The sequence below is a fragment of the Lissotriton vulgaris genome, chromosome 10 (genome assembly GCF_964263255.1).
Source record: "Lissotriton vulgaris chromosome 10, aLisVul1.2, whole genome shotgun sequence".
In the NCBI taxonomy this organism is placed as follows: Eukaryota; Metazoa; Chordata; class Amphibia; order Caudata; family Salamandridae; genus Lissotriton; species Lissotriton vulgaris.
The window spans coordinates 728,205,936-728,222,890 of NC_141698.1; the positions used below are offsets into that span (position 1 = coordinate 728,205,936).

Below are 16,955 nucleotides of genomic sequence, written 5' to 3' on the forward strand. Positions count from 1 at the left end.
ACTCCTGGTAGGTGTTCCGCTAACAGGTAGATCTTTTGAGGAATGGCCCATCTCCATATGTCCTGTGCTAGTCTGGACAGTTGGAGAGAGTGTGTCCCCCCCTGTTTTGAATATAATACATTGCAGTCATGTTGTCTGTTCTGATCAGGACTGCTTTGCCTGTTATTTGCATTTGGAAAGCTTTTAGTGCTAGAAATATTGCTAATAGTTCTAGGTAGTTGATGTGCAGTTTCTTTTGCTGCACACTCCACTTCCCCTGCACTGTGTATCTGTCCATATGCGCTCCCCATCCGGAGAGCGATGCGTCCGCTGTTATTATCACTTGTGGAATTGGCTCTAGGAACGACCGTCCCTTGGAAATGTTTTCTGTGTTCCACCACTTCAGAGAGTGATACGTCCGGTCGTTTACCAACACCAGATCTGTAATCTGACCTTGAGCCTGATTCCACTGTGTCGCTAGACACTCTTGTAGTGGGCGCATTTGTAGTCTGGCATGTGGTATTAGCAGTATGCAGGAGGACATCATGCCTAATAGTTGCATAAACACTCGTGCTGGTAGTGAGTGTTGTGGTTGAAATCTTTGTATTAACCCGACCATTGTCTGTACTCTGATTGGGTTGGGGTATGCTATTGCCTTTTCTGTGTCTACTGTAGCCCCCAGGTATTGCTGAATCTGGTTTGGTTGCAGGTGTGATTTTTTGTAGTTCACCGTGAACCCTAGGTGGTGCAGCAATTGAATTGTCTTCTGTGTGTTGTGAAGACATTCTTCCTTTGACTTGGCCTTTATTAGCGAATCGTCCAAGTATGGGAAGACATGTATTCGTTGTCTTCTTAGGTGTGCTGCCACCACAGCTAGACATTTTGTGAAAACTCTTGGTGCTGTTGTGACACCGAACGGAAGGACTTTGAACTGATAGTGTTGTCCTTCTAACACAAACCTTAGGTATTTCCTGTGGGCTTTGTGAATTGGGATATGAAAGTAAGCGTCTTTTAGATCCAGTGTAGAAAGAAAGTCCCCTTTCTTCAGTAAAGGGAGTACTTGTTGGAGCGTGACCATGTGGAAATGCTCCGAATTTATGTAAGCATTGAGAGGTCTGAGGTCTAATATTGGTCTTAGGGACCCGTCCTTTTTGGGGATCAGGAAGTATAGAGAGTATACTCCTGTTCCTTGTTGATCTTTTGGGACCTTCTCTATTGCATGCTTTTGTAGAAGTGCTAGAACTTCTTCTCTTAACAATGTCAGATGATCTTGACTCATTGGACGCTGTTTGGGGGGGATGTTTGGTGGGGTAGCTGTGAGTTCTAGGCAATAACCATGTTGGATAATTTGTTTCACCCACTTGTCTGACGTGATGTTTTCCCAGACAGGTAGGAACTGTGATAGCTGTCCCCCGACCGGTGTTATGTGGTCTGGGGGGAGCTCTATGAAGTCACTGTTTTGGTGTTGAGGCGTTGCGGTTGTTATTATTTCCGCGGCCTCTACCCTTATTGTTGTTACCTCTGTAACTGCCTCTTGAATTACCTCTGGGTGATGTTGATGTGAAAGATGTGGATTGCTGATTCGTTCCTGTGTTCTTTGAGCCCCCTCTATAGGTGGATCTACGAAAGGAACCTCTGTGTGTTGGCTGTTGCAATGCTCCCATTGACTTAGCCGTTTCCGTATCTTTCTTCATTTTTTCTAATGTCTCGTCTATGCTTGAACCAAACAATGTCTTCTGATCAAATGGTTTGTTCAGTAGGGCTGTTTGTACTTCTTGTTTGAATCCTGAGATTCTAAGCCATGCATGCCTTCTTAGCATGACACTGGTGTTAATAGATCTTGCTGCAGTGTCTGCTGCGTCTAATGCACACTTAATGGAAGTATTGGTTATTATTTTACCTTCCTGTATTAATTGATCTGCCTTTTTCTGATGTTCTTTTGGGAGATGTGTGAGAAGTTTTTCTAACTCATCATAATGTGCCCTGTCGTAACGTGCGAGTAGTGCTTGTGTATTGGCTATACGCCAGCTATTCCCTGCCTGTGATGCTACTCTTTTGCCTGATGCATCTATCAACTTCGACTCTTTATCTGGTGGAGGAGCCTCTCCTGTAGATAATGAGTTTGCTCTTTTACGAGCGTTTGAGACCACCAGCGAGTCTAGAGGTACATGCCCTCTAATAAATATTGGGTCCTTTGGAGCCGCTTTGTATTTTTTATCAATTCTTGGGTTTAACACCCTGGCTCTCACTGGGTTTTCAAATATTTCCTCTGTGTGACTAAGAAGACCCTTCAACATAGGAAGAGTACCTGATGTTCTTTGTGCATTAGGTAGAGTCTCTAACAAGAAATCCTCTATTTGAGGTTCTGTATGCATATCTAGTTTGTGATATTTTGCTGCCCTATTAATGAGCTGCACAAAACCTGTGTTATCATCAGGTGGTGAAGGCTTTGAGGGATATAGCTCTGGGTCGTTGTCCTCATCTGACCCTACATCATAATTTTCCCATGGGTCCTCCTCATCTGGGATAGTTTCGTCATCCCCTTGAGGTTCTCCCTCCCCTAGATCACTGTCTACATCTGACTGAGGTGTAGCTGGTCTTGGTGTGGAAGGTGTAGGAATATTTGGCCTACTGTGAGGAATAGGAGAAGAGGGTGTGACTCTAGGACGAGGAGAAGCAGGAGGAGTTATATTCGTCCCCATTGTTCTCTTCTTTGAAGGAAGAGGTTTATCTTCTGACTGTTCACTCTTTCTCTTCTTCGTGACCACTTTCCCAGTTTGTGGATCAATAAACAAGATCTTTTGTTTGGGATCTGTCTGTTGCTCCTGAATCGGTACCGAAGGTCCTGGTTCCGAGAGGTGCTTTTGTTTTCGATCGTCAGATCTTGTGGTCTTCGACACCGAATGTCTGCTCGATTCCGACTTTCTGGGTATCGAGTGTATCTTGGGCGATAAGTCATATTTATGTTTCGACATGGAATGTTTCGATACCGAGCTCTCCTTTGTATGTAGCCTCGGTGCCGAAGTTGATGTCGCCCTTTTCTCGGATCCGACATGGTGGGAGTCCGAGTGTTTCGGTTTCAGTTTCGGTTTCGTTGCCGGGCCCGAGGGCGGGGCGTCGGAAACTTTTTTCAGCGGTTTGACCGGGCCCGAGGGCGGGGTCGTTACCGCACGGGGTCGATTTTTCGGTAAGGGGACGTCGTCACTCACGGTTTGTTGCTCGATGAGTTCTTCAACCTCCGACTGGTCCCCTTCCGACCTCGACTGGTCCTCTTCTTCCTCGATGTGCTTGTCTCCGAACAGCTCCGGGATCGCTTCCGCCTGCATTCTGGAAACCTCGTGTCTTCGAGCTCGACGATTTCTAATCGTTAGCTTGGAGGAGAATGCTGCACAGGCTTCGCAGTCCCTGGATTCGTGTTCAGGCGATAGACAGAGGTTGCACACCTCGTGTAGGTCCTTGTGTGGGAACTTAGCACCACACGTTGGACATTTTTTGAATGGAGTCCTTTCCATGGACTCCGGGCTTGACTGCGTCGAGAAAGGCCTCCTGTTCTTCAACGTAGATCCAAGTTTTTCTCTTCGATTTTGAATTTGCAACGCGTCGGAATGGAAATGAACGCGTTCGATAACAATACCGTCGAATTGGAAAGGGAATACGCGCCGATAAATCACTTTCTTCTGAAGTTGATCTGGAGCGTCTCGATCCTCATCCGAACCCGATGGCGGAAAAAAACAATCTAAGGATGGAGCCGATGCCCATGCGCACTACCAACCAAGGGAGGAGTCACCAAGATACAAAAGACTCTCCAAGAGAAAAACAAAGTGCAATCATCCGAGCCCAACACCAGATGGTGATCTATTCATAATGTACCATCTGCAGCCCATATGCCTCGAACCTATATTTCATATAAACTCAAAGGAAAAGAAAACAATAAATCACCAAATAGGAAATTGTTTATCAATCAATACAAGTCCATCTGGCACTGTACGCAAGCAAGACTGACGAGGGTAATCCAAAAAAAAAAAGAAAGAAGAAAACCATGTCAGCAAAGCAGGCTTTTTCCTGACTAACCTTGAGGATATTAGACCAGATCCCAGAATCCGTAAGAACAATTCCAAGCCTCTACACTTTCAGAAAGATATTAAAATGAATGTTTTCTGGATATTTCTACCATAATAGTCTCCTAACTTGTGGTTGGGTCCCAATTACGCCGATCCCACCAGAATCCATTAGGAAGGTGAAGTTATAAAGATGTTCAAATGTAACTGAAATTTCATACTGTAAAGTGCTCTGCTACCAATGTAGCTAGGAACTCACTCAAACAAATAATCATTATATACTGTATCAACAAAAATCTTAATTGTTTTCTTTGTTGCAGATAAGGGCCATCATTCCTTCCCACTTGTGATTTTGCATTTAAGTGTAAACTACTGCCATCTTCAAAATGTGACTTATTGTGCTTTTAGAATAATTTCGTTTCTCCTGAAGGACTCACAATGCATCATTTGTGGTGTGTTGGCCAATGGAGGCTCGAGCAGCCACGTCGTGCTTCAGCGAGTTACTTCAGCGAATTGTGATGTAGGAAGAAACAACTTGGCTGACCGATTCCTAGCCTGCATTTTTTCCTTTCAACAACAGAGCGGAAATCTTGTCAGGGGGATAACAGACTGATGGCCCATGTTTGGGAAAAGTCATGAACAAGGTAGTCTGCGTTTCATCTCATTCGCAGTCGTAGCCTGCATCAAGCTAATCTGTCAGTACTGGAGTCAGCTACATTGAGAGAGAGCTTAGACAGAGTGTGTTATCCAGGCAGTTTTTGAATTGTATTAAATGCTGGGAAATGTTTCCCTGGTTAGGCCCTTTACACTTCTCCGACCCACATCTTGTTGTGTAAAGCTCAGACTGCCCTCTACCTAATCTGCAGATTGAGACTTGGTCCGCTCGTGAATTTCACACCAAGAAAGAATGCATAGAAAACATAACAATAAAGGATAAGCACAAGAACCGATAAAGGCTTCAGGTCAGTGGTACACAAAACAGATTAACATATTTAAATTGCTTAATAGATTGGGCTGCTCTGCAGCCACACAGGCTGATGAAATTCGCAATGGGGAGTAACAACTTCAGGGCTTTTAACATGACCACATGCTCAACTCTTAGATTCAATATCTTCCATATGGCTTACAAACTCTTGGGCTTTCAATATTTAACAATCTCCTCATCAAGGGAATGCCAGTCTACTCGTAAGAATGAATCTCCTGGCAGCCTTACATGGTAGACCATGAGGTACTGCTGTCCAATCCATTCACTTATTAAGGAGAGGAGGAGTTGCGCCTTGGTGTGTTTGCTTAAAGCAACTTCCCCATATGCTGGGCCTCAGTTCATCCATATGTGGACTTTTAAATCAGATCAGCTTCTACTCACCCGTGATGAGCCGTAGTATTTAATCACTCCTGCTTTTCAACATCCACCTACCTAGAACTGTGTCCCATGCTTATTTCTTTCTTTCAATCTATGGCATTTAACATTTATTCTGCATTTTAAGTCCTACAATGACATACCAGCCACACACTTCTTACTTCTTTTGATAAAAATACCGTAATTGCCTTCCAATACTAGATTCACCACCCTGGTCCTAGTGTTTTCCAGGCTAAGACAAAGAAGTACTAGTTTTAATGATTTTCAGCCCAACGAAAGCCCTCAGAATCAATTTCATAATGGGCCTTCATTTAAAAAAGGCAGTGAGTGTTCCTTTAACATTCACAGCAACCATACAAAACAAATAGCAGAAACACTTATTTATAGGCACATTAAGAAGTTCTTCTGTATTCTAGAATTACCTGTTGTTTGCCGTCAGATCACACTGAAACCCTGCAGGCTGATGTGAAAACCTCACCAATGGACAACGAGCATTCAAGATCTTGTGCACACCTACACATCCTGGGCCAAAGTTGTCAATGCATTCTCCAATCACAGAAAGAATGTTCTGTGTGGCCACTCTTCCTGAGGAAACTCGTTTCATCTGAAATTCCACTGAAAAGGGCCCGGGCAACTATAGGAAAAACGCATACTGGTTACATCTTTAAAAATTGTATATCAATTACAATTTCACAAGGATTAGCACTTAATGCAATGTTACAACTGAGCCACACAGGAAGATATGCTGCAAATGATTGGTGGGCACCTGAATTAGGCACTCCCCCCTCAAGACAAAATGTGGTAAAAAACCTAGGCATTTTAATTGGCGAAATCCTCTCAATGAGAGGGCAAGTGAAATCTACATGCAGCACCTGCTTTGGGATATTGAGAAGAGTATTTCAATGGCTGCCTCTCCATACAAGAAAGACTCTCACGCAGACACTTGTGGTTAGCCATCTAGATTATAGAAATGCCCTAAAGGTAGTGGCTAATGATTCTCACCAGTCTAGACTACAAGTACTTCAGAATACCGCAGCCCGTCCTGTTCTCAAGCTTCCACCTTGCACATCCTAAAAACCTACGCTTAGATCATTTCACTGGCTTCATTAGGAAGGAGCGATTTTCAAGTTTCTATGCCTGGTCCACATATCTCTTTCAGGTAAAGGGCCGACATATCTCGAAAAGTAACTCTCAATTTATTGACCCATTTGAGATCTAAGGATCAATTCATGCTCTGCTCGCGCCGAATTCGCACAATCAAACATGCCTGTTGATCCTTCTCTTACAGGGGCCCTTTTAATTGGAACAAGCTTCCTTCCACCTCACAATCGCGTCTGCTCTGATTTAGTCTGCTTCAAATAGCTGCTTAAAACCTGGATCTTATGACCATATTTCATCTTTTCCTTTCTCCTCTGGGACTGGGTTCAGCACCTGGAAACCCGCGGCGGAGGTGATTCGCCTTTGCTCTATTAAATATTTAGATTACATAACATAACATTTTCACGTTAAGGCCGTGATTACAAGTGGCATGTTATTTTCAATGGGCCTGGCATTGAGAGTTAACAGGCTCAATGGAATTTTAAACTCAGCAGACAACACGGTGAGTGCTATTCGTCTGGTGACTTGACCTACTTCAGGCAAGCCAATTCTCTAGTTGGAATTCTTAGGAAAACTTGTGGAAATTGCCACAATAATCCCAATATCCATTTATTCGCAAAAACTCATAATCCCCTTTACGCCACCCCTCCGCCCTTATTAGGCGCAAATGCAAGGACTCCTAGTAATAGGAAATTTGGGGGGTAGGGAGAAGACACAGATTTTTATAGGCAACACGTACAGAGGACCTAAGCTTGTTTTTCAATCATTAAATTATGTCTGAATGGAGAGATAATCCCTGTATCTTTGAAGATCTGTGAACACTTTCAGAGAGAAAAACAGAAGCATTTCTGGACATATTCTTTCCAAATAGTTTTGTAGTGTGGAGGTGAAGAAAAGACTAAATGATGGGCCAGGAGAAAAACGATGTTGCCTGTGTATATGATTTTGCAGGCTGCATAATATATACATATAAGCAGGCACATAAAAGGGCAGAGGAACGTTTGCATGTTTTCCACTGGGAGCAATTCTAATGAGCCTGGAGGAGGGTGTGGGCTCTAGATGGACAGCTGCTCTGTCCATGTAGAACCCACACATGTTCTATTTGCGCAAAGTTGCTTGGGGAAATCTGCACGCGTATATAGAATGAAATGTCTCATAGTGGTCAAAGAAACTCAACAATGGAAGAACAAGGATGTTGGTTGACCTTATCCTCATCTGATCCTGGCGAAGGGTGAACAACTTGGTGATGCAGGTTCCTAGGAAGGCAAGCATGAGAGGCCCTTACACACAATTCCACATTCAGTACCCTGAAGAGCAGACAGATATTGTGCATGACCATCCAAAGCCAAAGAAGAGTATGCTAAAACCGATGACTGGATTAAAGAACTTCCTTCTCTAGCATGAAGAGTCCTACCAAAATATGTGATGGGAAGCACATTGAAGAGTACTGAATTGAAAGTGTATATTGGACTACTGCTCTGTGGCATGTTTACTGCGAGTTAACACTAGGATCCAACTTCAGTGCACACATTTTTCAGAGTAACTATGATCCTTAGAGGGTTCTGTAAAATGACCAGGTCCAAGACGCTTCATAAAACAGCTGTAAACAAGACCTGTGAAGCTACTTACAAACTTGCAGCTTTTTGGGATATTTGGATCATGTTTGTGCAGCAGCAACCTAAGTGATAAACACTGTAGAGATCATTGATGAACCACAGATGGAGCTGCGAAGCTGGATGTTCCTTTCAGAGATATGTGTAAATTGGTAGGCACCTGAATCACTGCGAGAAATCCACCTAGAGATTAATGTGCAAACAAAACTTTTCGACCCTGGAGTTAAATGTATTTGAACAAATGCACAGCTATTAAAAACCAATACAATCTAATAGCCATTGCTAGAACTCTAATAAAGGTGCACCCACTTTAAAAGTTGATACCCCAGCGTCATTCAATTGTCATTAGAATTAACGTAAGGAATAGAATGGCTGATAAATCATAATACTGGCCATCGGCATACAGAATCAGAAGATGCTTGATATAGTTAGGTATACCTAAAATGCGTTGCAACAGTACGGCCACAGAATAAACAATAAGTTAAGAGTACAGAGGTAAATGCTAAAACTGTCTTGATTACTTTAAAAGCTTTGCCCTAAACAATCGTAAAAGTGCCACTGCAGAATATGCGTTAAGTAAAATGGGCTGATGTAAATACCAGAGTTAAACCTATATTAAAACAATGGATAAACACTCAAATGAATGCATTACTAAGGGTGTAAACACAAGAGCCACAAGAGTTGTACGAGTGGGACCCTGTTGGAAGTAAGTGGCTTAATTAGCTGCACCCAGTACAAAGAGGTGTGCAACTCCAGAGGCAACAATCTAGTGCTCTACTTGAAATGCAACTGCCAGTGCTGCCAATATGAATCACAATTGCTATTTAGATCAACCACATACGAATTAAACGCTATGTAGGCGGAGTCTATTTTATTTTATTCAATCTCTTTGATTTTAATTTTCATTTACTTTGTCATTTTTTCATTTATTTAAGCAACTTTTTCATTTTCAAAGAAACATTTCAACAAAACATCAATCTATATACATACACTTTTTACAACATTAAACCCTTTCATGACTTTCATACACATTCTCTCTCAACGAATTTCTCACATAAAACACATACACACTCAATTATCCCGATAGCAAAAAATATTTTCTGTACAATTTATATAATTTTTTACAAGAACCATAGTATACAGTTTTTGAAGTAAATCGATCCAAATACAAATATCATTTATATTATCCTTATGGTTCAAACAATAGTAAGGTCTACGCGTTTCGAACTCCCTTTTGTTATGGGGTTCTCATCAGGACCGTAAACTGGAAATGAAAAAAGAGAGGGGACTCTTATTAGTTTACCGTCTAATTCAGCCTTCAAGCTGCTTTGCGGTTCAACAACCACCTTTCCACATCCCACCTCTTTATTATTGTTTCTGGTTAGGGTTTCTTTACAACGACGCGGAACCACCTAAATAATAAACATGTATTTAGCATCCATGAATTCAAAGGAACAAGAAACACCAACTATACCATTCTAGACAAATATAAAGATCACTCACTTATTTTCTGTGGATGGTATTCTTTCACTGTTAAAGGAATAATAGCGTACTATTTTAGTGGTATGTTCCGTGATTACACACTACAGTATATGACGGGAGGTTTCTTACCTAATTCAATTTTTGTGAGCGCCTCTCGTGTTAGGGGCGATGACCTAGACACCTCCGTTCAGTGCCTGGAAGGAAAAACGGGGTCTTGTCAGTTTCGCTGTTTTAAGATTATCGCATTTCCGAAGGTTTAGTGTTATTTTCTAGCAAAGTACTTCGTTTAGTCTGCGCGGCGTGTCAAAAGCGGTCTTACCTTTCTATATTTTCTTTCGTCGCTGTTAAGCGGTCCGGTCTCTCCGTCCCGGCCGATCTGTGTATTTCCGTGGACGCGCCTCTGTTTATATTAATGTCATGTGGTTGAGATCGTAAATGTGGTCGCCATCTTAGACTGGGGAGTCTGTTCCCTGGTGTTTTGGATCCGCTATTTTTGTCTTCTTTATTATTTATTATCCATCGGGGCTATTTGATAACCGCATATTCGTAATTTATTATAACTGTCCTAGGGACGACAAATTGGTTTCGGTGACTCCAACAATTTTATCTTGAGGTGTGGGGTCATCCGATGTGGGTGCCATATTTGAGTGGCGATCTTTTAATGTTGGTTGTATGTTTTAAGAGGTATTGTGGGTCTCCTGTCTTGAAATGGCGTCTTTTATATTCATAATGGATGTGTTGTGTGCAGGAGTTAGATCCATTTTAGGAGGATTTGTTTCTTACAGATTTTAAAGGATAAGGCAGTAAAGTGTGTCTTCACTGTAATTTGTATATTTCTGACAGCTCATTGAGTCCTTCAATTGCTGAATTGAATTTCAGAATCATCATGGCTTCTTTCTGTGCCAGTTTTGCCTCTAAATCACCGCCTCTTGGATCCGTTTCGACTTTCAAGATGACGGTTCACCGTAGATCACTATCTTCATGGTTCTTGATTTGCCAATGATTTACCAAGGGGGCATTAGGGACTTTTCTTTTTATCCTCGATCTATGTTGTTGAATTCTCAACCTAATCTCCTGATTGGTTTTCCCAATGAAGAGTAAATTACACTACAAAAGCTGCTAGCGGCTCCACCCCTTTTCGCGTCAGCCTCTTTAAGCGGTTCAGCTCAAAACCAAAACGAAACAGAAAAACTACTTAGATTAAAGAAAAAACAGATCCGGACGGATCTGCATGGTCATTTTTTACTTAAACACCTAAGAGCCGGCACTATTCCTGAAGGTCTACAAGTAAAAAATATACCGGTGATCTTTACAGAGGACCCTATTTATAAAAAGGGCTATAGCTACATTGAAACGAAGTGTAGCAGGGATTTAATGGTATTAACCATCGAAACGGCCCAGAGATTATCCCAAGTACAATTAGAGGAGATTGAAAGTCTACAAACTAGTATTGCTACTAACCAATTGATTACTGACGCCCAAGGCCTGCTGGAAAAAGTAGAAAAAGAAATCAGCGAATTTAAGGACTATACCATAAATCAAAAAACCAACCAATTCGAATAAAGATCAGAAGAATTTTAGCTTAGAAAAGGTATACCCATTTTTTCAATCGGATTTCTACTCCCGTCCTGAATCTCAAAGACATTTACAGGAAAATCAACATATGGAACTAGCAGTGAGGGAGATAACGGCGACCCTAGACAAACAAATAACAGAAGAGGATCGTTCCAACATAATCAACAGGGATCAGCTTTTTTAGGGAGAGGTCAGACCAAACCCAGAGGAAAAACAAGATACAATCAGCCATGGGAAATGTCGATCAGACACCAAAATTACAAGAACTAACACCCTCCTTGATTTTCAATATCTCCAATAAAATTTTGACAAAAGACGAAGAAAGCGTCCTTCAAAAAGGACTCACATTTGTACCTACGAAAAGAACGGACTTTGTTAAACTAAAAATTGAAACTATGGAATTTTTTCAAAAAATTCTATTAAAGACCTTTTTGCCGAAAACCCACAGGAATCAAGCATGGAAACAACGGGCCTACGTAAAAAATCGACATTCTGCCCTCCAAATTACAAAATACCAAAGGAGGTACTCACATTTGAAAGAACGATTTTATCAGCAATCACCGATATGGAAAGAAAAAACGTGTGGATCAAACATAACATCACTAAATCTGAATCAATGGCGCTAACTAATCTAAAAAAGGATACAACGATCGTTGTAAAACAAGCAGATAAAGGTGGAGCGGTTGTGTTGTGGGACAGGATTCTTTATATCAATGAAGTTAAAATACAACTAAATGATGAAAATTGTTATCGTAGGATCAACAAAGACCCCACACTTGAACTTAAGGGTCAACTCCATGCTATTGTAGATGAAGCATTTCAACAAGGTTTTCTCGGAAAGAAGGAATCGGAGTACTTAAAAATCCAACATCCAAGAATTCCCTTGTTTTATGTACTGCCAAAGGTTCACAAAAATAAAGAAACCGCACCTGGACGCCCAATCGTCTCAGGTTGTGAATCCCTAATGGAACCTATATCTAAATTCGTGGACTTCTTCTTAAAGCCATTCATACCAGATGTAAAATCATACATCAGAGATACAATGGACTTCATAAATAAGTTAGATGAAGTTGAATTTGATAAAATAAATGATTGGATGGTGACAATGGACATCACGTCCCTGTATACACAGATACTGCAAGAAGATGGTATACAGGTGCTAAAAAAAGATACTAGAAACAAGAGAACGACCACAAAAGGTTCCAACCGAATTTATTATTCAATTTGGCAAGCTTCGCACTAAAAAGAAATTTTTATTTTGATGGAGACTTTTATTTTCAAGTAGGCGGTGTCGCAATGGGATGCCCTTTTGCCCCTGAATTGGCTATTTTGTATATGTCATACTATGAAGAAAAGTTCATCTATCACGACAATCCGTTTGGAATATGGATAAAAAACTGGAATCGTTTTATAGACTAGACTATGTTTTCTTTGTGTGGTCTATTCCAGAAAACGAGTTAAAAAACTTCCATGAATGGTTAAACAATAGAACACAGGAGATTAAATTCAGTTTAACATATTCAAAAAACAAAATGCCTTTTTTGGATGTCGAAATATACCCTTCGGAGGAAGGTCTTAAAACTACGTTGTACAAAAAAGAAACGGACAGAAACCGAGCATTGCACTTCAGTAGTAATCACCCCCGGAGCCTAAAAGAAAACTTGCCCTTCGGGCAATATCTAAGGATCCGTAGAAACTGTCAAGACAAGGAGGAATACATGAAACATGCAGACAAATTGACCACTAACCTGATTGAACGCGGATATCCTAAAAAATTGCTAAGACGCTCCCAGAAAAGAGCATGGTGGACTCCGAGGGAATGCTTATTGAAAAAAGATCTCAACAAAAAATGGACAGAATAGTACTAGTCACCACGTATTGCCCAAATTCCAACAGATTGAAAAAGTTGGTAAACAACAACTGGCATTTGGTCAAAAATTTATGCGAAGAATTAAAAAAACCTCCCCTATTTGCATTAAAAAAAGGAGGCAAGCATAGCCAATAAATTGGTCAGAGCAGCATTGCCCATAAAAACACAACCAACGTTAAGAACGATGATTGGTCTACCACCGGTAACAGACCATCATAAATGCGGAGGTTGCAACTGTTGCACGTTAACTGAAGAAGGGTCAATGTTTGAGCACAATGAAATAATGTGGAGACATGATTGTTTCCCAAATTGCAAATCAAGAAATGTTATCTACGGGATTAAATGTCCGTGTAATCTACTCTACATTGGGAAAACCAATCAGGAGATCCGGTTGAGAATTCAACAACATAGATCGAGGATAAAAAGAAAAGTCCCCATTGCCCCCTTGGTAAATCATTGGCAAATCAAGAACCATGAAGATAGTGATCTACGGTAGACCGTCATCTTGAAAGTCGAGACGGATCCAAGAGGCGGTGATTTAGAGGCAAAACTGGCACAGAAAGAAGCCATGATGATTCTGAAATTCAATTCAGCAATTGAAGGACTCAATGAGCTGTCAGAAATATACAAATTACAGTGAAAACACACTTCACTGCCTTATCCTTCAAAATCTGTAAGAAACAAATCCTCTTAAAATGGATCTAACTCCCGCACACAACACACCCATAATGAATATAAAAGACGTCATTTCAAGACAAGAGACCCACAATACCTCTCAAAACATACAACCAACATTAAAAGATCGCCACTCAAATATGGCACCCACATCGGATGACCCCACACCTCAAGATAAAATTGTTGGAGTCACCAAAACCAATTCGTCGTCCCTAGGACAGTTATAATACATTACGAATATGCGGTTATCAAATAGCCCCGATGGATAATAAATAATAAAGAAGACACAAATAGCGGATCCAAAACACCAGGGAACAGCCTCCCCAGTCTAAGATGGCTACCACGTTCACAATCTCAATCACGTGACATTAATATAAACTGAGGCGCATCCACGGAAATACACAGATCGGCCGGGACGGAGAGACCGGACCGCTTAACGGCGACGAAAGAAAATATAGAAAGGTAAGACCGCTTTTGACACGCCGCGCAGACTAAACGAAGTACTTTGCTAGAAAATAACACTAAACCTTCGGAAATGTGATAGTCCTAAAACAGCGAAACTGACAAGACCCCGTTTTCCCTTCCAGGCACTGAACGGAGGTGTCTAGGTCATCGCCCCTAACACGAGAGGCGCTCACAAAAATTGAATTAGGTAAGAAACCTCCCGTCATATATACTGGAGTGTGTAATCACGGAACATACCACTAAAATAGTACGCTATTATTCCTTTAACAGTGAAAGAATACCATCCACAGAAAATAAGTGAGTGATCTTTATATTTGTCTAGAATGGTATAGTTGGTGTTTCTTGTTCTTTTGAATTCATGGATGCTAAATATAGGTTTATTATTTAGGTGGTTCTGCGTCGTTGTAAAGAAACTCTAACCAGAAACAATAATAGAGAGGTAAGATGTGGAAAGGTGGTTGTTGAACCGCAGAGCAGCTTGAAGGCTGAATTAGACAGTAAACTAATAAGAGTCCCCTCTCTTTTTTCTTTACGGTCCTGATGAGAACCCCATAACAAAAGGGAGTTCGGAACGCGTAGACCTTACTATTGTTCAAACCATAATGATAATATAAATGATATTTGTATTTGGATCGATTTATTTCAAAAACTGTATACTATGGTTCTTGTAAAAAATTATATAAATTGTACAGAAAATATTTTTTGCTATCGGAATAATTGAGTGTGTATGTGTTTGATGTGAGAAATTCGTTGAGAGAGAATGTGTATGAAAGTCATGAAAGGGTTTAATGTTGTAAAAAGTGTATGTATATAGATTGATGTTTTGTTGAAATGTTTCTTTGAAAATGAAAAAGTTGCTTAAATAAATGAAAAATGACAAAGTAAACGAAAATTAAAATCAAAGAGATTGATTCAAAAAATAGACTCCGCCTACATAGTGTTTAATTCGTATGTGGTTGATCTAAATAGGAATTGTGATTCATATTGGCAGCACTGGCAGTTGTTTTGTAGTAAAATTTAGACAGGGTTTGGCATTGCTGCCTGGGAGCCCATACCCAGTTACGTGTATCCCTACCTGAAATGCAGGCTTAAAGTGTATCTAAATTACAAAACACAAACGCCATGTGAAATACTGAAGTAAACTCCCCCATTAGATGGAAAGTGGCTTAGCTAACAGCAACTAGGGCATAAGGCATGCACCAACGTGGCCTGCCAACTAATATTTTACTGAACACGCTTATTCAATGCGCTTCAAGTTAAAGTGCTAATTAAAGTGTAAGTTCGATAAGAAAAGCTGGAGGCATCTTTCACACTTTACCTTGAATCACTTGGGTTCAAAACTGCACTAGGAATTCGGGAGGTCTGAGGAACCCATAGCCTCCTAGACAGCCTGGAGATCGGACTTTTAAGAATTTCAGGAAGCGATCACACAACTGGGTAGACTACCCCCTTTAAGCAACATTTCATTGCCTCGTTGCAAGTGTGTATATTCAACAACTTCAGGATGGGGCATAACCAATACTTTCCGTTAGGTAGTAATGTTTTTCAAATGCTAATTATATGAATAAGGAACTTTACTCCCACGGCGCATAGTCTGCACTTGGTGTACTTTACGCACCCAGTTTGGCCCTTATTTTGATACAAGGAGAAATGGGGCGGAGAATTTCTTCCCAAGTATCAAACTGGATGAAGTATTGACTAGAAAATACTTTTTTTTTTCTAGGCAAGCAGATGAAATAACCTCTATATCCCTCCCACGATACAGCCACATCCATGTACATAACCACTGTCATCACTCTTTCATTTTGACAGAGGAAAAACTTTGGTATTATATGTTCCCAAAGATGGAAGTAATGTCATTATACTTTCCCCAAATCATCATGACATTTTAGTGCACGGAGAGTCCAAAAAGTCAGATATTCTGCATTTCATTCTACCATAAACAGCGTGGACAACCCGGACCACCTTGGGAGGAGATACACTGCACACACACATTTTGGCATTTTTTTTTATATATGTTGGATAGTGCAGCCATGGCCTGCTATTAACTGTGATTCCTCCCATTTCCCAGAGGTAGAGTAAAGTATCATAACAGAGAAGGAGCTCGTCATTGCTGCTTGGAAAATTAGATGCAGTCCTGGGGTGCAGAAAAGTGTGCAGGACATGGCAGTTATGATCACGAGCATCATGTCTGTTGCACATGCTCTAGCTTGTGTACACCAACCTCTCGATCAAAAGGGCTCCATTACTTCTGTGCTACAGGAATAGATAAACATCACTAAACTATGCACATATTATGGGAGGTTACATCGCTGAAGTGAAGTGCTATTTTAGACAGACGCTTTTCCTGCCATACTAGAGATAGTTCTGTGTATGGGATTAAAAAATGACCTCCAAGACCACAATGCTGTTTAGAGTTCAGAAACAACGTTTATTCAGAGAGCAAAAAATCTGAGTCGGTGTGCTGCCATCTATGTTATGTTATCAACGCTTATAACGAGCACGGATACTCAGGAGTGTTGCGGCGTAAAAGTCAACTGCGATATCGAGGGGCTTAGAGGAGCTGTGGATTAATTAAAAAACAAGGTCTTTAGCTGCTTCTTAAACAGCCTGAGATCCTGAATATTCTGCAATTCATAAGGAAGGGAATTCCAGGGTTTGGCTGCCTTAAAAGAAAGATAGCTACCCCCCATTCGCGTAAGACGAAAACAGGTAATCACTGCAAGATGCTGCGCGGCTGAGCCCAATTGTCGTCGGGGAACGTAGAACTCAAAGCGTCT

At 41.0% G+C, this 16,955-nt stretch overlaps 1 protein-coding gene across 1 annotated transcript in view; it reads right to left on the minus strand.

Moving 5' to 3' along the window:
- MTPAP (mitochondrial poly(A) polymerase) overlaps window positions 1-16,955 on the minus strand; it is a 159,257-nt gene that overhangs the window by 52,088 nt on the left and 90,214 nt on the right. Inside the window, exon 5 of the mRNA XM_086941589.1 lies at window positions 5,820-6,031. Coding sequence (XP_086797715.1) covers window positions 5,820-6,031 — 212 coding nt within the window. The remainder of the gene's footprint in view (window positions 1-5,819; window positions 6,032-16,955) is intronic.